We start from the raw sequence: 23883 nt of genomic DNA, 5'->3' as shown, positions 1-23883 counted from the left end.
CCAGGCAGAGCGAACAGCACACGCAGAGGTCCTGAGTCAGGTATGGGCCGCAACTTCAAGGAACAGGAGAAGGGCAATGTGGTTGGATAGGAGTGAATGAGGCTGGGAGAGTAATAGGAGTCAAAATCAAGAGGAAATTTTTGTTTTTATACAGGAGATCAGTCAACATCGTTAGTGATTAGGGACACGCAAAACAAAACCACGGTGAGATACCACTTCCCAGCTAGTAGGAGATGTGCCATCTGTGTCTCCTTACTGGTAAGCCAGCTTGTCTTTCCCTGACCTCTATTAATTATTTTAGGTTCAGGAAAAATAGGAGAGCAGACGCAATCTTTCACAGGAGGAAAGTATGTAGAGGCATTTCCTCAGCTGACTGGGAAGAGGAAGAAGAAAGCTGATGCACCATGAGAAGAGGATGGAGGTGGGGGGAGTAGGTGGTAAAACGTACGTACGTTAGTCCGGACTGAGCCCATGCTGGCATGACAATATTTTTGGATATGCTGGGTTAAAATGTATTATTAAAATGAATAGTCCAAGTGTTGGCATGAATGTGGAGAAATTGGAACCCTTGTGCATTGCTGGTGGGAATGTAAAATGGTGCAGCCACTGTGGAAAACAATCTGGTGGCTTCTCAAAAAATCAAACATTGGGCTTCCCTGGTGGCGCAGTGGTTGAGAGTCCGCCTGCCGAGGCAGGGGACACGGGTTCGCGTCCCGGTCCGGGAAGATCCCACATGCCGCAGACCGGCTGGGCCCGTGAGCCATGGCCGCTGAGCCTGTGCGTCCGGAGCCTGTGCTCCACAATGGGAGAGGCCACAACAGTGAGAGGCCCACGTACTGCAAAAAAAAAAAAAAAAAAAAGTCAAACATTGTTACCCTATAATCCAGCAATTCTGCTCCTAGGTATATGCCCAAAGGAATTGAAAGCAGGGACTAGAATGAGTACACGCACACCACGTTCATAGCAGCACTATTCACAAGAGTCAAAAGGTAGAGACGACCCAAGTGTCCATCAACCGATGAGCAGATAAACAAAATGTGACAGAGCCAGAGCATGGAATATTATTCAGCCACAAAAGGAATGAAGTACTGAGACATGCACAACGTGGATGAACCTCGAAAACAGGGTCAGTGAAAGAAGCCAGACACAAATGTTCACATGTGGTGTGATTCTATTTATATGAAATATCCAGAATAGGTAAGTACGTAGACACAGAAAGCAGATGGTGGTTGCTAGGGGTTAGGGAGAGGAGGAATAGTGACTACTCGAAAGAGTGACAGAGTTCCCTTTGAGGGTGGTGAAAACGTTTTAAAACTCTAAAGGTGGGATGTCTGTGCAACACGTGAGTGTACTAAATGCCACTGAATTGTACATCTTTTTTTTTTAATGTTTATTTATTTATTTTTATTTGGTGGCTCTGGGTCTTAGTTGCAGCAGGCAGGCTCCTTAGTTGTGGCTTGCAGGCTCCTTAGTTGTGGCATGTGAACTCCTAGTTGCAGCACGCATATCGGATCTAGTTCCCTGACCAGGGATTGAAACTGGGCCCCCTGCATTGGGAGTGCAGAGTCTTTTTTTAAATTATTTTTAATAAATTTATTTATTTATTCATTTATTCAATTTTTGGCTGCATTGGGTCTTTGCTGCTGCACGCGGGTTTTCTCTAGTTGCTGAGAGCCGGGGCTGCACTTTGTTGTGGTGCGCAGGCTTCTCATTGTGGTGGCTTCTCTTGTTGCGGAGCACGGGCTCTAGGCGCGCGGGCTTCAGTAGTTGTGGCTTGCGGGCTGTAAAGCGCAGGCTCAGTAGTTGTGGCGCACGGGTTTAGTTGCTCTGCAGCATGTGGGATCTTCCCGGGCCAGGGCTCGAACCCATGTCCCCTGCATTGGCAGGCGGCTTCTTAACCACTGCACCGCCAGGGAAGGCCCGGGAGTGCAAAGTCTTAACCACAATGCCACCAGGGAAGTCACTGAATTGTATATCTTAAAATGTTGAACTTTTTGTTATGTGAATTTCACCTCAATTTAACAAAAAAAAAAAAAAGGAAACAGGCTATGCTAACTTTTTGAGAAAATGTCTTTGATTTTTTTGACCGGCTAGTCCATAGGGACTGCACAAAATTCAAAAGCTACAAAACAGTGCAAAGGTGAACATTTTAATCTCTTCTCAGTGACGACCAAAGAATGTTGCTCACCGTCTGGCTCTACAAGGACTGAGTCATTGGCAACTGCAGTCACTGACCTTCATCAAACCCTGACAGGAGTTCAGGGCCGAAGATCAGGAATGAGGCTCTTTCTGCTCGGGGAAAACTGGCAGGACTTCACATAGATATTTTCAGGACAAATTTTTTATGAGCCTGGATTCTTGCATCTTTCCAAACTAAGAAAAGCACTAAAATCCTTAACTGCGGTATTTGTTTCTTGTGACCAGAAGCTACCTTCTCCTGAGATGTGTGATTACACATACCCTTCTCCAAAGTCACACATATACTGACCTTTCCCCCACCTTTTCCTCAGAGCTGTCTGAGGCTGTGCCCTCAGTAAATCCTTCAATAAAACGGAAACTGGGGCTGCCCTGGTGGCGCAGTGGTTGAGAATCTGCCTGCCAATGCAGGGGACACGGGTTCGAGCCCTGGTCTGGGAACATCCCACATGCCGCGGAGCAACTAGGCCCGTGAGCCACAACTACTGAGTCTGCGCGTCTGGAGCCTGTGCTCCCCAACAAGAGAGGCTGGGAGAGTGAGAGGCCTGCGCACCGCGATGAAGAGTGGCCCCCACTCGCCGCGACTAGAGAAAGCCCTCGCGCAGAAACGAAGACCCAACACAGCCAAAAATAAATAAATAACAAAACAAAACAAAAAAACCCCCCGAAACTCACAGCTCTCACAGTGTGTTTTTATTTGTCAATACCAGCCACCCAGTTATCCTCTCTGGTGCAATTCCAGTTATCAGATTCTCATCTATTCTTCTAGAACGGTTCTATGCGTTTGACTTTTTTTTTTTTTTAAAGGGGAAGAGTTTATTTATTTATGCATTCATGCATGCATGATGTTAGTCCCAGGGACTGAACCTTCGCCCCCTGCAGTGGAAGCACAGCGTCCTAACCACTGGACCGCCAGGGAATTCCCCCAAGTTTCCTTGACTTTCTAAGAATGCCGTACATGATATGACAACAGCCATCCATGCTCCCTACAGACAAGAAGACAATACAGAAAGGGTGACGCAGGAAAACTAGAGAACTCCCTTCTTGGACCACGGCAGACAGGTTGGTGCTTTTGCTTGGAATATTTTTTTGTGTGTGGGCAGTTGGTTACCTTTGAAAACACGGATAGCTAACTCCGATGATCCACCTGGGTGCACAGGCCCTGGGGAGCGCACACGTGGCGGCCCCAAGGCTGCAAACTCTGTCCCTCCCAGCAGCAGACAAACGGTCAGGCGCCCCACAAACAGTCGCAGCCGCGCCTGCGCAGAACGTTCCCGGGAGCGCGCAGCCTGGTGCCGGGCCCGCCCCCTGGCGCGGCGCGCTGACGTCGAGGTGACGTCACGGCGGATCACCATGGTGGCCCTGAGCGGTCTGGCGTCGGCGCTGGAGTCGTATAGGGGCCGCGACCGCCTGGTGAGGCTGGGGTGGAGCGCGGCCAGAGGTCTCGGAGTCGGGCCAAAGCCCCGAGACCCGGACACTGAGGCCAGAGAGGGAGCGGGGTCACTCACGATCCCCCAGGGCAGAGGCCCTGTCCCCGAGTAGTGGACATGTAGGTTGTTCCGGCCACCCCATCGTGACTGGACATTTACAGTACCAACCAAATCCTCACGTTTGCGCATTGGGATCCGGCCGGATCACTGTAGCTGGTCGTTGGGTCCCAAACAATATCGTATGAGGATTTAGGATGTTGCAGGGTCCCCTCTGGCTGGACATTTGGATCCTGATAAATCCCCTATAGTCGGGCACCTAGGTGGTTCTGGCCAATTCAACCTGGCTGGACATTTCCATGCCAAACAAATCCATGTCTGGACATGTAGGATCGGACTAGGCCACTGTAGTTGGTCCCTGAGTTGTCCCAAACAATCTCATACGGGGATTTAAGATTTTGCAGGGCTTTCCCTATGGCTGGATGTTTAGGATCTCACCACATCCCCTCTGGTTGGGTACTTAGATTGTTCCTTCCAGGCCCCTGAGGTCAGACTCTGAGCTTGTCCCAGTCAGTCTTTTACAGGTAGGCATTCAGATTGTACTAGGGAGTGTACCAGTAGCTGGGCATTCAGGTTCCAATCAAATCCCGTATGATTGGGTGTTCAGGTTTTAACAAATGCCCCCAAGCTGGACATTTAAATTGCAGCGTTTTTGCCATTACAAAGGTGCTGAAAAGGAATGACAAGTAAAAATAGTATATAAAACAACAGGAAAAAGTATCTTCTGAAAAGCAGATGATATAAAGATATAAGGGTGGTGATGCAGACCCAGTTCACCATGCCCCAAATCACCCACTGATTCCCAAATCACCACTGGGTTCCTTCTCACTAAAGTAATAAAAACAAATTATCCTTTTGTCCACTGGGTTGAGGCCTGGCCACCTTCCCAATCCACAGCCCAGCCACAGAATTTCGTGCAGCCAGGTAGATGCAAATATATTCAATACATTTCCACCTAGCCCTCCTACATGCTGGGAGAAGGAGGATCCAGGAGGTGGGAAGTGGGGGGGGTTCTCTTTCTTGTCCCCATCACATATGTCTCCAAAGACTGTGCCATTCAGTGACATGAGCCAATACTCTGTTAGTTTCCCAGTGCCTTTTGGACAATGATGTCATGTGTCTCCATTTATCCCACCTACAAGTATCCTTTTCAACTTTTGGCTTTTACTGGAAGTGTGTTGATGGAGACTCGTCCTCCCACTTGATCTTATGGGGTCCACGGCCAGGTCAGGGGTGATCCAGCTCAGTCCTGCCCCAGGGCCATGCTGACTGCTTCCGGTTTCCCACAGATGCGAACGCTGGGGTACTGCTGCCAGCTGGTGGGCGGGGTCCTGGTGGAACAATGTCCTGCCAGGTCAGAAGTGGGGACACGCCTGCTGGCACTGTCCTCCCAACTCAGCCACTGCAGGACCGTCCTGCGACTCTTTGATGACGTGGCCATGTTCGTCTACACCAAGCAGTACGGCCTGGGGGCAGAGGTAACAGGGCGCATTGGGCTGAAGGGAGGGGGTGTGGACCCCGGGGAAGTCAGCGTCTTATGGACTGGTCTTTATAAAGGCAATCATGTGGGCAGTTTATTACTTTTTTCAATTTTACTTTTTTTTTTTTTGGCCACACTGCACAGCATGTGGGATCTTAGCTCCCTGACCAGGGATGGAACCTGCGCCCCGTGCATTGGAAGTGTGGAGTCTTGATCACTGGACCTCCAGGGAAGTCCCCAGTGTTAGTTCTTTTGGAGACACCATCAGATGTTCTCATTTCAATTTTAATTAAAAAAGTTAGCTCATACGTTTGCACATCCCTAAAGACTACATGATTAAAAAGTCTCTCTCCTTCCTGACCCTCTGGCCGCCAATTTTCCTCCTCGGAGGCAGCCACTGTTGTCAGCTTCTTGTGTTTCCTTTATGAGATCTCCTGCACCTGCACAGGCAAATACACATCGCTTACATCAATAGTTGCATGCCATTTACACTCTTCTACCACTTGCTTTTTTCACGTAACAGTACAACTTGGAGGTCATTCCGTATCAATCCAAAAGAAGCTCCTTCCAGGAATTCCCTGGCAGTCCAGCGGTTAGGACTCCATGCCTTCACTGCCGAGGGCCCAGGTTCCATCCCTGGTCGGGGAACTGAGATCCTAGCAAGCCACGTGGTGCCGCCAAAAACAAAAAAACCAAAAAACAAAAAAAGAAGCTTCTTCCTTCATTATGGCCACATAGTACACATATATAGCCAGATGGTGATTTATTGAACTGATCCCCTGTTGGACAGGTAGATTAGTTACATCTTGCCGTTACTACAACAGAAATGCATCATTTCACCAGTGGATCTAGAGCAGTGTTCCTCATCTGGGTGGTGGTACGATCTTGTGCCCCCCAGGGGATGGGCTGAGAAGCTGCCCTGGGCCAGCCCGGCTGAGTCATGCCCCCTTCCTGGGCTGCCCTGCCCCTCCTCACTGCTCTCCAAGGGTCTCCTCTCTGACTCACTTACTCAATGCTCCCCCATTCTGCCCCAGTGCCCGTGGCCTGATCATCCCCAATCTCAAGTGTTTCCCTGGACTTTCCTCCTGCTTTGACACCCATCTCTTCAGCTTCCTGTGCATCCCCCCCCATCTCCTCTGTGAGGACTCCCCTGAGTCCCCAGGCAAGGGGTGGGGGGCTCCCTGCATCTCCTATGTCCCTTGGCCAGAACAAGAACCTCTTTTGTTGGTCCCCACCCCCGCTCCCACCTCCCGCCCCGGTGAGAATCTCCTCCCCAGCGTAGGGCCCGGACCTTGCTGCTTCTCAGGAAACACCAGTGGAATGAGCACATTGGGGTGGGGGTGGGAGGCCCCGTCCTCACGGAGGGGTGAAGTGTGCCAGAACACCCCAGAAGGCCCCAGACAGGATGGCGGAGCTGGAGTGGGATTCAGAACCCAGAGGGAGGCAGGATCACAGCTGGCCAGTAGGAAGGAGGCGAGCAGCGAGCATTGGTGGGGCCTTGGCTGGGAGGGCGGGGTTCCTGGGACGACAGAGAAGAGGCAGAGGGTATGGCAGGCAGTGAGGGTGACGAGGTTAAAGGTAGAGAAGTGAAGGACTTGGCTGGCGACCCGGCCAGCTTGGAGGCCTTGAGGGGGCCGGACCTGAGAAGCGGAGCCCAGGGTAGGGGCTCCGGCAGCCTCCACTGGCCCTGCGTCGCTGGGTGCAGGCAGGGGTTCAGGACTCAGGGCTGGAGGGCATGGGATTTGCAGCTCAACAGCCTGAGGCCCATCCCTGTATGAGATGGGGTAGCTGGCAGCTTCCTCTAAGAGCCTCAGTTTGCCTGTTGGCAGGGGTGGTGACCCCTTTCTGCTTTGGGGGAGCTGACCCAAGCCTTGCAGCGTAGCGCCTGCTGGAAGTTGGCACCGGGTGTGTGGCAGCCCACCCGGCCACCCTCATCTGCCTGCTCAGGGCTCCCTGTGGGGCTGCCTCCCCTGCTCCCCTCGCAGGGTCCTGTACCAGACACGCACGCACAGGAGCTAGGAAGCCTCTGATGCAGGGTGTCCCAAGTTGTCCTACACGGGAATCACCGGGGACTTAAAGAAATTTCCTGGTGCTGGGGCCCACCCCAGCCTTGCTGAGGCAGAATCCCTGGGGCTGGGGGCTGGGTGTGGCGTTTTTGAAACTCCCTGGGGGATTCCACTGAGTGGCTGAGTTCAGACCCGCCACTCCGCTGGGCAATGTTGACCACACTGCTGAGAAATCAGGCCTTTGTTCTCCTGCAGTGCCAGCTATAGGCCAGCCTGCCAGGCCTGGACATTGCCCTGTGACTGCCACCTGGCATGGCCTGGGCGCCTAACGTGGGCAGTGGGTAGGTCTGATCCCAGGCCCATCCCCCCATCTCTCCCGGTCCTGCAGGAGGAGGCCATCTTTGTCCGCTGTGTGTCTGTCCTGGGCAACCTGGCTGACCAGCTCTACTACCCCTGTGAGCACATCGCCTGGGCTGCCGACGCCAAAATCCTCCACGTGGAGTCTGCGCCGTGGTTAACACTGAGCACAGCCCTCTGGGGCCTCTCCCTGCTCCTGGGGATTGCTAGGTAAGCAGCGGGGCCGCCCGCCAGGGGGCTGGAAGGGAACACCCGAGATCCCCAGGCTGACGGAAAGACAGGCTGGAGGCGCGGGGGTCTTTGCTTCCTCTGCTTTTCCTCCTCACCACCTCACTGTATCCGTCCCCTATTGCCGCTGAAACAGATTTCCACAAACTCGGCGGCTTCAGGCAACACAAATTGATCATCTTAACAGTTCTGGAGGTTGGAAGTCCAAAATGGGTCTCACTGGGCTAAAATCAAGGTGTGGGCAGGGCTGAGTTCCTTTCTGGAGGCTCCAGGGGGGAATCTGTTTCCTGGCCTTTTCCAGCTTCTAGAGGCTGCCTGCATTCCTCGGCTTGTGGCCCCATCCTCCATCTGTATTTTGTTTTTTGATTTTTAAAAATTCTATTTATTTATTTGGCTGCGTTGGGTCTTTGTTGCTGTGCACGGGCTTTCTCTAGTTGCGGCGAGCGGGGGCTACTCTTCGTTGCAGTGCGTGGGCTTCTCATTGCGGTGGCTTCTCTTGTTGTGGAACTTGGGCTCTAGGCGTGCAGGCTTCAGTAGTTGTGGCTCGCGGGCTCTAGAGCGTAGGCTCAGCAGTTGTGGCGCACGGGCTTGGTTGCCTCGGGGCCTGTGGGATCTTCCCGGACCAGGGCTTGAACCTGTGCCCCCTGCATTGGCAGGTGGATTCTTAACCACTGCGCCACCAGGGAGGCCTGTGGCTCCTTTTTGATGTAAGCTCCCCTCACAGCCACAGTGGCTGTCGTGGAGCTGGCCTGTCTCTCTGGGCATTGGCCTTCCTCACGTGATTGGGCAGCCTGGGCTGGGCTATGGCTGCTCTGAGGCTGCAGCGTCTCCGCAGGCTGCCTTGTGACCTCCGGCCCCAAGAGACTTAAGGGGCAGCCTTGGTTCCCTTAATTTTTTTTAATAGACTTTTTCTTGGGGGCAGTTTTAGGTTCACAGCAGAACAGGGCCGGAAGTAGAGAGTTCCCATGTACGTACCCCCTACACACACACAGCCTCCCCTACCATCCACACGGCACCAGAGCACGGCATTTGTTACAATCGATGAACCGACGCTGGCACAGCGTAATCACCCCACGTCCATGGTTTACATCAGGGTTCACGCCCTGTGTTGCCCGTCCTGTGAGTTTGGACAAAGGTATAATGACATGTATCCACCAGTGACGTATCATACAGAATATTGTCACTGCCCTAAAAGTCCCATTTTTAGGATGAATATGCGCTGCCTGTTAGTCCATTCAGTTTTAGAGCTTCTAGTTTCCCCCTCATTTCTCTGTATGTGATGTGAGCAAGGGTGTAGGGCTTGGGAAGCATTTAGTGGGTGCTCATCATGACCGGGGGTTCCTAAGACCCCAGGGTGCCGGAGAGTCATGTGGGAGGTTGTTGAAATGCAGGTGCCTGGCCCAGGCTCCCAGAGGTTCTGATTCTTCAGGTCTGGGGGCCCAGGAAGCATCATTTTGCCTGAGTCCCCCCTGGTGGCTCTGATGCGGAGCCACTGACCTCACTGCGGGTGGTGCCCTCTGTCCCGTCCCCTCAGGGAACATGTCAACTGGATGGGTACACAGTGGCTGGGAAGATGTGATCCGGCCCTGGACGGACCTCTGAGTCAGGAAGCCCGGCTGAGGTCAGCCTTCCAACTGGCGGGACTCGGCACGTTCACGTCCCTGCACGCCCCACAGCCCAGGCTGCAGGGTGCAAGGGCTGTGCAGAGCAGCCTGGTTGGACACCACCAGGGCCCCAGAGTCCCCAGGGAGCTCTAGAGGATGCCCATCTGATGGCCGCTTCCTCAGTCTGCAGACACCAGCCCTCGGGGCCCAAAAGGTCATCTAGTTTCACCTCAGACAGGTCTGGCCAGTGTCCAGGGTGTGTGTGGGGGGGGAGGGGACAGGCCTGGCGCCCATCTGGACCCCATTTCCCTGGTGAGCCAGCCGAGGCGCAGGGAGGGGAACAGCTTTCCCAGGCCGGCTGTGGGCCAGCCTCGGTGTCCTCATCCACAGAGGGGTGGCTTCCCAGCTGGGCCATCAACCCTGCACGTGGCACAATGTTCTTTGGAGCTGTGGTCCTGGGGCCAATGGTTCACAGAGGCCGGGCTGGAGCCTGACTGGCCAGGTCAGAAGCACTGGACACTCCCAAACCTGCAGCCCAAGTAGGTGGGGGGCCTGCCTTAGGGATGAGTCCCCAGGAGCTACCGAGGCACGGCTGCTCTGGGGCTCCAGAAGGGCGCAGGACAGATGGAGCCACCCACTGGCGAAGCTGGCAAACTTTACAGGGTACCTGTGGCCACAGTGGCAGGCGGGAGCCTCCCCTCAGGCCCTTGCGCACCCCACCCGGCTTCTCCAACCCCATCCTCTGTGGTGTTGCAGGTCCCTGTGGATGGTCCTGAAGCTGAGACAGAGGCTGAGGAGCCCCCTGGCAGCCCTCACCAGGTACGATGTCCGGGGTTTTGCCCAGGAGACAGGCCGACTTCTTCCTGCAGGCTGGGTACCCCAGAGGGTCTCCCCAAGCCAGGGAGGTGCTCAGAGTCACCAGCAATCAGCCCCGCCCAGTGCAGGCCCCGTTGTTGGGGGGGGCATGATGTGTGCCACATCGAGGGGCCTCACTGCTGCCTCCGGGTGGATGTAGCACTTTTACAGATGGGGAAACTGAGGCTAGCTGCAGGCCCCCTAGGCAGGAAGTGGCAGAGCCAGGACTCCAGGGCTGAGCCTTCACGGCTGTGCCCCCATCAGGGAGGATGATGGGAGATGGAGTCCGTTTGCTGAGGGCCAAGGTCAGTCACTATCTCATCCTGGGAGAGAACACAGGGTAGGGCCACTCCCAGCACAGGCCCAGAAGCTGCCCACACCCCTGCCCAGCTCCACGGGTTCAGGAGGACAGAGGTGTGGACCTGAGACTCTCGCTCCCGCTGTGGGCAACCTCTGGCGAGTGTGACCTGGACGCAGCCCTGCCAGTCCTCCTCCCTCCCCAGCACTCCTTGCCCTGCCCTTGTGGGTGGGCGGGGGGCGCCCGGGCCTTCCCTGAGCACCCCCCTACTCTGCTCCCACAGCCGGCTGCCCCAGGGCAAGCGGAGGGACATGGAGGCCCAGATCCGGTCGGAGGCGCTGACCCTCCTGAGCAACCTGGCTGACCTGGCCAACGCAGTGCACTGGCTGCCCCCGGGCATCCTGTGGGCCGGCCGCTTCCCCCCGTGGCTGGTGGGCCTCCTGGGCACCATCTCCTCGCTCCTCAGCATGTACCAGGCAGTCGGGGCCGGCGGCCAGGCCTACGCCACCCCTGACGGACCGGGGAGCCGGAACCCTGACGGCGGCCCTTCCCACGGAGCAGCGATCGCCCGTGAGGGGCCAGGTCTTTAATTGAGCAGATCAAGGCCAGGTGTGGGGAGGCGCGGCCAGAGGATGCGCAGAGCAGCCTGGGGCACGAGCCCCCAGAGGGGCGGGTGTGTGTGGGCGGAGTGGGTAGACCCCGAGACTCGGTGCAGTGGAACAGGCACCCGCAGGCCAGAGTCCTGTACCCAAAAGGTGAGCGGGGGAGCCGGGTTGGGATGGCGAGCGCCAGGTGGGCCTGCAGAAAGTGAAATGAGAATCAATTAAAGGCGGTGGTGCTGGTGCGAGGCCAGATGTGAGAGCTTATTCCCAACGCCCCGGTCCCTCCTGTCCGCTCACTCACATGCCCTCTCTCCCGGGCGGGCGGGGGTGCCCCTGGGCCTTATTTTAGGGAGGGTGTGCAGGTGCCCCTGTGGGCCTGGGTTCAGCCTCCTGCAGGCTGGAGCCGCAGTGGGAAACCACAATTCCCCGCCCGCCTTTGGAGCATCCTTGGCCGATGGTCTCCTCCGACGCTGCCAAGCGCGGCCCGCCGACCCTGAGCGGCCCTCAGCCATGGAGGGCGGTCCTCCCTCCCCGCGGGCTCGGGCACCCCGGCCATGGATGCTGCCTCCACCAGGCTGTGCCCGGGTCTCGTGCTCCTGGGCATCACGGGGTGCCTGTCATGGCCGAAGCATCTCACAGCCACCGCTTGGACCCAGAGCAGCCGTTGTCCGTTCAGGGCTGGTCTGAGCATTTCGTGGGCTCTGAGCATCTCTGGAGACGCCCGAGGCTCCTGTCTCCCAGCTCGTGGAGAGCACGACAGGCAGGACAGGACGAGCTTGTTTTCCAGTCTGACGTTTGAGAGGCCACACGCATGTGGCCTCGGCGGGTGGTGGGTGGCCCACATCTGCCCCTGGCTCTTGCCTGTGACCCTCCACATCTGAGTCCTGGCGGGAAAGCGGAGGGAATGGCGCTCTCCCTCACAACTCAGAAGCACCGGGGAGAGCCAACGCACCGGTGGCGTTTACAGCCCCTAAAGTCTCATGTGATTTCGACCACATTTTGTTCTTTTACAAAGAAGGTACGTGGCCGGGAAGAGCTGGGGTGGCTGCACGGACCCCACCTGGCCCCATCCAACGGGGGGGGGCTCCCTCTGGGCTAGGGGAGGGAGGAGGAGGAGGGAGGGGGTCCCTCTTCCCTCTGGTAAAGGGGGGGGCACGCTCTGCCTTCCCAGCACCCAGAGGCACCAGCGACATTAGGGTGGGGGTCAGAGCGGCACCTGCCTACCTGTCGGGAGACTCAGTGAGTTAACACCTGGAAGGCAGCGTGTTTGTCAGGGGACCACGTGAACACCTGGACGTGTAACACGGCAGGTCACAGGTGCCCCAGGAGGCTGGCGTCCCCCTCGGGCCTGGGCCCGCCTGGGCAGTGGGGCGGGGATGCAGCTGATGGCCTCAGGCACAGCTGGGTGGGCTGGTGACCAGGAGCCGGCTCCAACTGCCGTGTGGCCACGCCCTGCCCCGTGCCCTTCCTTGGGCTGGCAGCTCAGCTGCAGGTCGGGGTGAAGCAAGACAGTTCCAGGGGACCGGCCCCGGCGCGGGACTCAGGGAGCGCGTGCTCCGTCAGGGAGCAGGGAGGCTGACGCCCCAGGACCACAGGGGCGGCCTAAGTGGGAGGGGACCGGCCAGGGCGGGAGGACTTGGCGGCATTCTCCGCACCCTGGCTTCATCAGCGCTCCCCCTGGGGGCCACTGTAGCCACCTTGGCACTGGCACTGCCTCCAACTTTGTCAAGATGGAATCACCGTCTGGGGCTTCCTCACCGGGAACAGAGCAGGCTACCTGGCCTGGGCTCTCTCTGTGCAGTCCATCCAACCACTGGTCTGAGCTGGTGCCCAGCGGGGGGAAGGTGCTGTCACTTGCCTGGGAGGTGTCTCCACCTCCCTACATTCCCCACCCCAGCCTCGGGGCAGGGGGAGCAGTGCACCCGGCAGGAGGGGTGACAGCGGCAGAGAGCACTGCTGTGGTGTCCTGGGCCCACATGGGAGGGACAGGGCATCACAGGCAGGCCCTGGGCCTGGTGTTCAGGCCTCCTAGTGCAGCAGAGGGTCCGAGGCTCCTCTCCTCTCCGCCCCCCCCGCCCCGAAAGCACACTGCAGCACCAACCTTTGGGCAGGTGATCCTAAAACAAAACTCCAAAGAACCGCCACTCCGGTCAGCTCATCTCAGACACGTTTATTGCTAGAATCAGGTCTCAAGTTCTAGGGCGGTTCCGACATACATCACAGTGAGGAAATGCTGCCATCATTGTAAAAATAATTGTCAGGTGAACTAAGGTCACGGTCACGGTTAACGTGCACAGATCCCACAGAAACAGGAACATCTGCTCGACCCCTAACTTTACAAATAAGACTGGACTCTACCCGGGAGTGACCCCGGGGTCCTGGTGAGCTGTGCCCACGGTGCTGCCCAGCTGCCGGCACCACCCGGAAATCTCCTCTGCTGATATCCACGCGGCCTCGAGCTGCTGATCGCCCGAGGAATCCTCTGGGAGGGTCACAGCGTCACAGCGGATCTGTGGGTGGGGCTCGCGGCCCAGCAATGTCCTCTTCACAACAGGACAGGAACTTAAGTCAACTTTTCTAAAGTGCTCTGATGCGTCTCAGTACAAAACACAAACACTGATTACAGACGTGGCACGTGTCCTGGGGCAGGGAGGCTGCTGCTGTTTGCTGCTCGCTGCTGCTGCAGGCTCTCGGGCAAGGGCGAGGTGGGGGAGGTCCCCAGAGGGGCAGGAAACAGCTCTGGAGAGGTCCGGAACCACCGTCAGTTCCTTGTCACTGCTGGCTGTGTCACCTCGCCCCGGGTGCCCGGGCTCCTGTTCCGCCAGGACTTAGTCTTCCCGCCAATGCTTCGGGCCGTGGGTTCCACTGGGGAGCCTGGGGTGCAGGAAAAGGCTGGAATGCCCCACCCTCCCGCCTGGCACCCAAGCCTGCACTTGGCCAGAGCTGGAATGTGGGTCTGACCCAGTTATCACCCTGGGACTGTTCATGGACATGCGACGCCATCCCCGACACCTACAGCCTCGCCTTGAGGCTGGACTGGCGGCCTTCTCCCTCCTCCTGGGTGTTTGTTGACAATAAGCTGCAACAGCTCACTGGACTTGAGGTGCCCGCGAGGCGGCCGTCTGTGCACTTGCTGGCAACAGTCACCACCCAGGCCACACGGGTCCCTCCAGCGTTCCACCCCACTGCCCTTTGTCCCAGCATCTATCTGCCCATCGGCTCGGGACACCAGCCCTAGGGGCTACCCCCCGGCAGCCCTGGAACAACTGGCCCATCTCATGGGGATGGAGGACCCTCAGGTGTGTGCCAGCCCTGGCTGAAGCTCTGGACCTGGCTTCCTGGGTGCCTGGTGTTCGAGAGGCCCACAGAACCACGCTGCCTTGGTGAGGCGCCTTGGGAAAGCACCGAGTTTGACAAGAGCAGGTTTTAAAAACCTCCACCACATTAAAATGAGCTACGCTCAGTCCCTTCCAGGTCAGCCCCTTTCAGGACGAGTTTCTGCACCTGTAGGACCCGCCAGGCAAGCCATCAGCCAACCTCTCTGGCTGCCCAGCCCTGTGGCCCTGTCCCGGGAGAGCTGTGTGCCACCCCTGGCTGGGCTCATGTCTTGGCCTGGAGGTTCACCATGAACCCACTCCTGGAAGTCAATTCTGCCTAATTCTGTGGACAGAGCCAACACCACTGGGCCCCTTCTGGTGCCATAATGACTCGTTCCAGGGTCTCCTGGTGGCCATGGAGCCCAGCCTGGGCCAGCATCTCCTCAGGCCAGGGTCTGGCCTGTTGTCATGCTCTAGGTGGAGCCACCACAGTTGGTCACTACCTTGCAAACACAGCCTGGAGTTGATCTCTCCTCTACCCAACTGGGGTGCTACGATGACAGCTCCATGGGTTAGCTTTGGTTCAACCTTCCGTTAAAAACTCTCCTTTCTGCATTAGAAAAAATAAGTTTACAAAGTTGCCCAGGCACCACTGCTAATCCTACAGAGAGCCTCGAGATGGCAGGCCAACGCTGCCCCGGCCTGGTGGTGGTTGGCAGAGGCCTACTTGGGAAGGGGAGAGGGCCGCGGGGCGCGTCCCCAGAGAGCACGGATGGTGGCGGCACAGGAAGGGGTCTGCACCCTGAGCCACGCCCCCTAGAAGAAGATGACATCTTCCTTGCTGGCTTCTTCCTTGTCGAGTGGTGTGGAGAACAGGGCCACGGGTGGGAAGGATGCCCCCCAGGCCTTGAGGGTGAAGTACTCGTTGGGGACATCAGCCGGGACCGGGGATGGGACTGGGAGGCAGGAGTCTGGAAGAGAGAGGGGGTTGTGGGTGTCAGGAGCTGCCAGGCACTGTGGGTGCCAGGGGGTGGGGGTGGGGTGCAGGCCGGCTCACCTGGGGGCGGTGTGGAGCTGCGCAGGACGGGACTCAGCGAGCGGCGGCTCCGAGAGGCGTTCTCCTCTTTGCCCATGAACTTGTTGAGAAGCAGTGGCTGCTTCAGGTCAAATGAGGCTGGAAGCGGGAGGAAGGTGCCGGCTGGGGTGCTCGGCCTCGCTCCAGGCACAGGAGTGCTCTGCGGACCTGGGCCAGGGCCTCATCCCCCTTCTCGCCCACACTTTCCCCAGCGCCCGTTCCCAGGAATAGACCCCACTCAGACGTTAGGCCCCAAATTCAGTGACAAAATCCAGGGCAGACACCCCTGCCCGACCACAGAAGGCCCTGGAGTCATTCAACCTTTGGACGAGAGGCCCTGTGACCCTGCTGCCCAGTGGTCCTGGGACACAGGCCCTGCTCCCCAGGAATGTCCCAGGGACTCTCGCCCTGGGCCTTCCCTACCAGGGCCAACTGGCTGCAGGGTGCTCTGGTGCAAGGGCTGAGCGTGCCATCGGTGGAGCAAGGACACCGGCAGAGCTGGCAGCACCTGGACCAGCGCAGGGCGGGGCTCGGTGGGGGAGCGGTAGCATTGATCACTGTGCAACTTCCTGCCCGACTTCCCGCCCGGGGTGACTGACTGCGCAAAGGTTTCCAAGGCTCGTTTCTGAGTCACCAGGGCGTTCCCTTGTCCCTGATCCCAGTTTGAGGGCCAAGGCGGGAACAGAGCTGAGGTTTGATGTTTCCATTTTTTTGCTCTTTGAGATGAAAGACCTCCACGTGTTGGGGGGGAGGGGGCAGCCTCAGCTGCCTCACCAGTTGTGCCTTGGGGTTTCCTCCCGATGCCCCCTCCAAAGGCGAGGGGCCAGGCGGGCCCTGGGCAAGGTAGGGAGGGGGCTGCCAGGAGGCCCCGACTCACCTGAGCTCTCTGAACGGTGGGAGCCCCGGCTCTTGCCGCCCTTGTCCTTGCCGCCCTTGGTGGAGGCGGCCAGCTTGGTGGGGATCTGCTGCTGCACGGCCGCCTGCCTCTGGATCTGGTTAGTGGCGCTGAGCAGCTGGATAGGCACGTCGCTCTTGGCTGGCCGACCCTCAGCTGGGGTGCTGTCCCTGCGGGTCACCTCGGGGCGCTCTGCGTACTCAGGCCCGGCACCAGACAGCAGCGAGCTCACCCGGGGCCGTGGCGCTTTCACGGCCGCGGACCCTTCCAGCCCTTCCCCGTTGAAGCTGGGAGTGTGGCTGGGGGGCTGGGCCTGAAAGAGCGCCAGAAAACACCAACGCTGGTTCCTTCTGGCAGCCCTTCCGTGTCCCGACAAGGAGCCACGCCCCGCAGATTTGCATGGCGCTGTGGGCCAGCCTCGCCCTCACTCTGCCGGCTCCCCGGGTGGGGCGGGGTTTTTGGAGATGGATGGATCTGGCCTGCCTGCCCGCCCAAACTCCCGGGTGAGGGGTGGCTTAACGGAAGCTTCTTAGCTGGGAGGGTCAGATCTGGGTAGAGGACTGACACTGGTCCGACGGAGCTGCCATTTACCGCCTGCCCCCAAAATACATACACACCCACGCATGTGCTCATGCACTCACAACTCACAGACGCGCGGGCCCAGGGCGCATCCCCGGCGCTCACCTCCGCAAGCACCTCGGGCGGCAGCGCCCCGGCCGCCCCGGGCATCGTGTTCTGCTTCTTCACTCTGCGCAGCAGCTCCAGCCGCTCGCGCTCCCGCTCCACGGCGCGCTGGGCTTCGCGCAGCCGCTCCAGGTCGTGCTGGTAGGCCTGGCGCTGGCGCTCCAGCTCCTCGCGCTCCTGGCTCAGCTGCTCCTGCAGCCGCAGCGCCTCGGTCTCGCGCTGCTGCAGCCGCGCCGAGGCCAGGCCCAGCTCCTGGCGCTGGCGCTCACGCTCGCGCTCCCAGCGCTGCTGCTCCAGCCGCAGCTGGCCCTGCAGCTTCTGCACGCCCGCCAGCTCCTCCCCGCTGCTTCTCGAAGTTGCGCTGCCGCTCCCTGCTCCAGCAGCAGGTTTCCCGCGCGTCGACTGCAGCCGGAAACTATGCTTCTCCCGCTCCTGGAGGGCCGCCCTCTGCGTCCTCCACATAGCTGTCCTGCTGGCGATGACTGCCTGGGGGAGGGGAGGGCCGGTGAGCGGCCGGCTTCAGGAAGAGCCCGGCCTTCCCCCAGACCACAGCCTCAACCCGGAGAAGGGCACGTGCAGCCTGCCACGCTCCCCGAAAGCCGCGTACCTGGAGGCTGAGGAGCAGCTGGGACAGTGTCTGGATCCGCCGGACGAGCTGCTGAGAAGGGGAGAGGGACGTGGGCGCTCTGCAGGAAGCCCCGCGGGCGTGCGTGCCGGCCCTGGGGGGACGCACGAGCCCGCGCTTACCTCCGACTCCAGGAGGGCGGGCAGCCGGGGGCTGGGCTCAGGCACCTGGTGCGGTCCGCCTGTGGAAACACGGCATCACGGCTCAGAGAGCTGCTAAGGGCCAATCCAACTCGAGCGGACACGCGTATTATCGCTAAGGCGTCCCCTTAGCATGGGACAGGCCCCCGCCTGATCGTCTGACGTGTGCCATCCTTGGTGTCTGGAAACGGAGGGCGCAGGGTGGGTGCAGGGTGGCCTCCGGGAGGTGCGAGGGCGGCGGGCGGGCTGGGCCCGCCGTGTGGGAGGCTCTTAGCCTGGCCGCGGGGGTGGGCTGGCAGGGGGTGGTTGTCAGAAAAGCCCAGGCCTCAGACCTCAGAGATGGCCAGAGGCGGCCAGCCTCCAACTCTGAGCCCAGCGCTTGGCAAGGGTGGGCCTTCTGAGTCAAAGAGGGAATAGCCAGTGACCTCAGCATCCGGCCGGGGGCGGGGGGGCAGGACACCTGTGCAGACTGAAAGCTCGTGGTCCCCGCACGGTGGCTCTCACCTGTTGCTGAGGCCGCCGCCCTGAGCCCGCCCCTCCCCTGCCTCCCACCCCGCCCTTGCCGGGGCCTGCAGGAGGAACCAGGAGGGTCACCTGGCCACATGTCAATCTACACGTTAACTATTAGTCCCCCTCAACCGGCACGACGCTGCGCACTATTTGCCCCGAGATGGAAAAACCAGACAAGCCAAGCACGGGCTGTTCACCCTCACTGACGATAATTAAAAGCACCGGGGCCGACTCTGTATGGAGCTTGGGAACATCCCAAGGAGGCAGCGTACCGCCTGCGGTGCTTCCTCGGAGGCCCCCGGGGTGTCGCCGAGCCTCGAGTCCGGGCTGCCCGCGGCGCCCTGCCAGTCTCGGAGGCTGGGGTTGCTGCTGCAGACGTTCTTCCTGAAAACTGCCATCTGAAACCCCAAGTCAAGCGCATGAGATGCCGCGGGTCTCCCGAGGGTTCTGCATGCCCCGTTCCCCACCCCTGCCCCCAGCCTGGGTAGGAATCGTGGCCGGGCTGCTGCCTTCCAACCTGGGCAGAAAGGGCGGCATCTGGGGTTCAGAGACCAGCAGCAGGAACTGGCCTGGGTGCTGCTGTCAGAATGTGACTCACCACCCCTGGAAAGTTCCAGAACCCTGACCCCGGAGAGTTTATAGAAGGTTGAGGGGAATCAGCAGCAGAGATGCTGAACAGCAAACACCTGGGCTTTGCCAAGGATGCTTTGTGAAGGGAACGTTTTAAGAAACTGCACATCCTCCTGCACCCGCCGACCTCCTGGGGTCCCGAGAAGCCCCAGCCCCAAGAGAAGGCAGCGCCACTCACTCTTGCCGAGGCTGCCGGCGCTGTCGTAGCCCCCGGAGGCCTCCACCCTCCGAGCTGGGGACGAGAAGCCACCCCCGTCATCCACCTGGCCGTTGGTGCTGCCCAGCCGCCTGCAGATGAGGCTCTGGATGTCCTCGACTGTGGAAGGAGATGGAGGGGAACCAAGTCACCCGCGGCCCTGCCGTGGGCATCAGAGCAGGGTGCAGGGACCCGGGCCACGGCTTCGCAGGGTGTCAGTTACCCCCTCTGACTCTGCGCACCCCCCTACACAGGTACTGCAACCAGGGTGTGCCAGTCTGTATCTACACGAGGCCGGACCTTGGGGCGCTCTGGGCCCTGAGCCTGGGGCTGCGCTGGGCCTAGGAGGGAGCTCGGTGTGGCCACTGCCTGTGTGCTGACGGTCATACAGAAGGTCAGGGGCCACAGGAGGTGGCCTTGGGGGAGCAGGGCTGGTCACATAAGGTGCTCGAGGAGACGGGCTTTGGCCAGGTGAGGAGGTGGGGAGACTATTCTAGGCCAAGGCACAGGACGTGAGAGGGTCTCGGGAGCCCAAGAGCAGTGGTGACTGGAGGACATGGGAGGCATGGCCGGAGGGAGGCAAGGCTGAGCAGGGGCACAGGTCCAAGCGGGACCCCTCTGGCCTTTTCACTCCGATGGAAAATTCTGGAGGGCAGGGCTGTGTCTGTCTCGCCTGCCGTTGAAAGAACAGTGCTGGCCCTCCTGCCTGACTGCCCAGCAGGAGCACATGCCCTGGCCTAGCATGGGGCTCAGCAGCTGCGTGGAAGTTTCTAGGAGCTCCGGCTGTCAGCTCCCTGTCAGCTCCTGGAAGCAGGCTGCTTACCGGCCAGTGCCCGCCCGTGGCTGTGCGGCCAGGAGCCCCTGAAAACAACCCACCAAATGTGTATGTGTGTATTTTTCTGGGGACAGCATCAGTGACCCACTCATCAGAAAAGAGGAACCGTCTCAGTCAATTTGAGACCCCGGGTCCAGCACTGGGAGTGTTCGTTGAGTGAATAGGAGACGGTACTGTAAATCTGCAGCGAGGGGTCTGCACCCGACTGGGTCCAAGGACCTTCCAGCTCTAAGCAGAATAGAGGCAGACAGAATCGTGCCCGGACAGGGTGGCCTGTGGGCCCCACGGGGCTGTGTGCCCAGCCTGGGGTTCTCCCAGGAGCCCACCAGGCAGCACAGGGAGGGCGGGCCGGCGCTCAGCGAGGGCTGGTGGCTACTTACTCTCACTCCATGGCCGACTTGAGAATCAGCTCCCCTGCAGGTTCTCGGGGGGGTCCCCTCCCCGGAAGAGGAGCCGAGCCGGGGCTAGGTCCTCGAGGCCGCTCATCTCAGCCATCTCCAGGTAGATGTGCTGCTTCTCGCTGAGGCCTCTGGGCGATCTGCTGGTCTTTAATGTTAAGTCGCTCTGCAAAGTGGCAATGGGTGTGGGGTTCGGCCTCCTCTGGGGTAGTTTTCCCCCAGGAGCTGGTATAAGGATGCCTCACAGGGCCAGGCGGGCCTCTGGGAAACCCTGCTGATCCACGCCCTGTCCGGAGCTGGACCTCTCCCTTCGTCCAACATTCCTGACCAGCAGGCAAGGGTGTGGCCCTGTCTCCAGCTTATTTCCCTCAATTATAAAAATCAAGCACGGTGGGGGTATGGGGGAGGACCATAACGGGCTGATTTTTATTAGTTTGGGACAAACTGAGAGCCTTATGAGACTTAGTTTTCTAATCTTCTTACAAGTCTCTGGGTTTATACTTTTTTTTTTTGGCCGCACCACGAGGCATGAGGGATCTTGGTCAGTTCCCTGACCAGGGGTTGAACCCAGGCCCCCTGCAATGGAAGCATGGAGTCTTAACCACTGGACCACCAGGGAAGTCCCTATACCTCTTTTTTGCTGCCACGACTACGACTTATTTTACTAGGACTTTCTCACTGTGATTGCTAGTATAAATATACACATCCCGTTCAGCTAAATTATTGAGCTCTCTTACATTTCAAATAGTTTTCCAGTTGATTCTACAGGATTTCCTAGGCAGATAATCATGTCCCTACAAAAAATAATTCTGCCACCTCCCTACCAATCGTGATCTCTTACTTCTGCTTCTTCCCTTACTACCCTGGCTGGAATGTCCAGGAGGAAGATACTAATGTGAGAGTGGGGGGTGGGGGGCCCTGCCTTGCTCCTGACTTTGATGGGAGTGTCCCTTGATGGTCCAGTGTAAAGGATGAGATCGGCTTTTGGTCCAAGATAATAAAGGAGATCTTGGTGAAGGAAACATCTATTTCTAATTCACTAAGACATCTTGTCAGGAGTGGGTGATGAGGAGACGTTCCTGTATGATTCTGTGGTATCCATGGAGATGCATCTGTTGCAGGGCATGTATTTTATTACCTCCGACAGAAATAAGAGTTATGAACGGGACACACACTGGGGAGGAGGTGAACCAGCGCTGAGGGGACCGGCGGAGCCCTGACAACATTGGAACAGCCCTGAGGCTGAGTGGATGGGCCCCTACTTTCTAGATGTTGGTCTTCTACCACTATTTGCCGTGTGGCTGACAGGGTCTTGGTGCTCCAGCCTGGTGTCAGGCCTGAGCTCCAAGGTGGGAGAGGCCGAGTTCAGGACATTGGACCACCAGAGACCTCCCGGGCTCCATGTAATATCAATGGCGAGAGCTCTCCCAGAGATTTCCGTCTCAACGCTAAGACCCCGCTCCACCCAATGGCCAGCAAGCTCTAGCGCTGGGCGCCCCATGCCGAACAACTAGCAAGACAGGAACACAACGCCACCCATTAGCAGAGAAGCTGCCTAAGATCATACTGAGTTCCCAGACACCCCAACACACACCACCAGATGCGGCCCTGCCCACCAGAAAGACAAGATCCAGCCCCACCCACCAGAACACAGGTAGGCACCAGTCCCCTCCACCAGGAAGCCTACACAAGCCAGTGAACCAACCTCACCCACTGGGGGCAGACACCAAAAACAACGGGAACTACGAACCTGCAGCCTGTGAAAAGGAGACCTCAAACACAGTAAGTTAAACAAAATGAGAAGACAGAGAAACACACAGCAGATGAAGGAGCAAGGTAAAAATGCACCAGACCAAACAAATGAAGAGGAAATAGGCAGTCTACTTGAAAAAGAATTCAGAGTAATGATAGTAAAGATGATCCAAAATCGTGGAAATAGAATGGAAAAAATACAAGAAACGTTTAACAAGAACCTAGAAGAACCAAAGAGCAAACAAACAATGATGAACAACACAATAAATGAAATTAAAAATACTGTAGAAGGGGCTTCCCTGGTGGCGCAGTGGTTGGGAGTCCGCCTGCTGATGCAGGGGACGTGGGTTCGTGCCCTGGTCCGGGAGGATCCCGCGTGCCGCGGAGCGGCTGGGCCCGTGAGCCATGGCGGCTGGGCCTGCGCGTCCGGAGCCTCTGCTCCGCGGCGGGAGAGGCCACAGTAGTGAGAGGCCCACGTACCGCAAAAAAAAAAAAAAAAAAAAAAAAAAATACTGTAGAAGGGTTCAATAGCAGAATAACTGAGGCAGAAGAACGGATAAGTGACCTGGAAGATAAAATAGTGAAAATAACTACCACACAGCAGAATAAACAAATAAGAATGAAAAGAATTGAGGACAGTCTCAGAGACCTCTGGGACAACATTAAACACAACAACATTCGAATTATAGGGGTCCTAGAAGAAGAAGAGAAAAAAAAGGGGCTGAGAAAATATTTGAAGAGATTATAGTTGAAAACTTCCCTAACATGGGAAAGGAAATAGTCAATCAAGTCCAGGAAGCACAGAGAGTCCCATACAGGATAAATCCAAGGAGAAACATGCCAAGACACATATTAATCAAACTATCAAAAATTAAATACAAAGAAAAAATATTAAAAGCAGCAAGGGAAAAGCAACAACATACAAGGGAATCCCCATAAGGTTAACAGCTGATCTTTCAGCAGAAACTCTGCAAGCCAAAAGGGAGTGGCAGGACATATTTAAAGTGATGAAAGGGAAAAACCTGCAACCAAGATTACTCTACCCAACAAGGATCTCATTCAGGTTCGACGGAGAAATTAAAACCTTTACAGACAAGCAAAAGTTAAGAGAATTCAGTGCCACCAAACCAGCTTTACAACAAATGCTAAAGGAACTTCTCTAGGCAGGAAACATAAGAGAAGGAAAAGACCTACAAAAACAAACCAAAACAATTAAGAAAATGGTGATAGGAACATACATATCGATAATCACCTTAAATGTAAATGGATTAAATGTGCCAACCAAAAGACACAGACTGGCTGAATGGATACAAAAACAAGACCTGTATATATGCTGTCCAGAAGAGACCCACTTCAGACCTAGGGACACATACAGACTGAAAGTGAGGGGATGGAAAAAGATATTCCACGCAAATGGAAACCAAAAGAAAGCTGGAGTAGCAATTCTCATGTCAGACAAAATAGACTTTAAAATAAGGACTATTACAAGAGACAAAGAAGGACACTACATAATGATCAAGGGATCAATCCAAGAAGAAGATATAACAATTATAAATATTTAGGCACCCAACATAGGAGCACGTCAATACATAAGGACAATGCTAACAGCCATAAAAAGGGAAATTGACAGTAACACAATCATAGTAGAGGACTTTAGCACCCCACTTTCACCAATGGACAGATCATCCAAAATGAAAATAAATAAGGAAACAC

At 57.3% G+C, this 23883-nt stretch overlaps 2 protein-coding genes across 4 annotated transcripts in view; one reads left to right on the top strand and one right to left on the bottom strand.

Annotated features, from left to right (window-relative positions):
• PEX11G (peroxisomal biogenesis factor 11 gamma) lies at window positions 1-11358 on the top strand. Of its 3 annotated transcripts, XM_032627318.1 has the most exons (6): window positions 1-40; window positions 3189-3258; window positions 4973-5161; window positions 7558-7736; window positions 10115-10177; window positions 10795-11358. In XM_032627318.1, exons 3-6 carry the CDS (start codon window positions 4973-4975, stop codon window positions 11099-11101), a joined length of 738 nt encoding a protein of 245 aa, XP_032483209.1. In that variant the 5' UTR covers window positions 1-40; window positions 3189-3258; the 3' UTR covers window positions 11102-11358. The 3 variants fall into 3 exon arrangements, with proteins under 3 accessions (XP_032483209.1, XP_032483208.1, XP_032483205.1); XM_032627317.1 differs by lacking the exon at window positions 1-40 and having other exon boundaries at window positions 3102-3258; XM_032627314.1 differs by lacking the exons at window positions 1-40; window positions 3189-3258 and adding an exon at window positions 3524-3609.
• A 1905-nt stretch (window positions 11359-13263) lies between these two features.
• Window positions 13264-23883, bottom strand: part of ARHGEF18 (Rho/Rac guanine nucleotide exchange factor 18) — a 95826-nt gene continuing 85206 nt past the window's right edge. The window contains 13 exon segments of the mRNA XM_032628198.1: window positions 13264-15401; window positions 15488-15604; window positions 16383-16713; window positions 17085-17423; window positions 17425-17454; window positions 17456-17476; window positions 17478-17570; window positions 17692-17739; window positions 17832-17890; window positions 18632-18757; window positions 19168-19305; window positions 20401-20548; window positions 20550-20584. Coding sequence (XP_032484089.1) covers window positions 15247-15401; window positions 15488-15604; window positions 16383-16713; window positions 17085-17423; window positions 17425-17454; window positions 17456-17476; window positions 17478-17570; window positions 17692-17739; window positions 17832-17890; window positions 18632-18757; window positions 19168-19305; window positions 20401-20548; window positions 20550-20584 — 1640 coding nt within the window. The 3' untranslated portion in view covers window positions 13264-15246.

The sequence above is a fragment of the Phocoena sinus genome, chromosome 3, assembly GCF_008692025.1.
Source record: "Phocoena sinus isolate mPhoSin1 chromosome 3, mPhoSin1.pri, whole genome shotgun sequence".
Taxonomy (NCBI): domain Eukaryota; kingdom Metazoa; phylum Chordata; class Mammalia; order Artiodactyla; family Phocoenidae; genus Phocoena; species Phocoena sinus.
The sequence above is the reverse complement of the archived record's forward strand: the minus strand, read 5'-3'. Positions and strand labels throughout refer to the sequence as shown.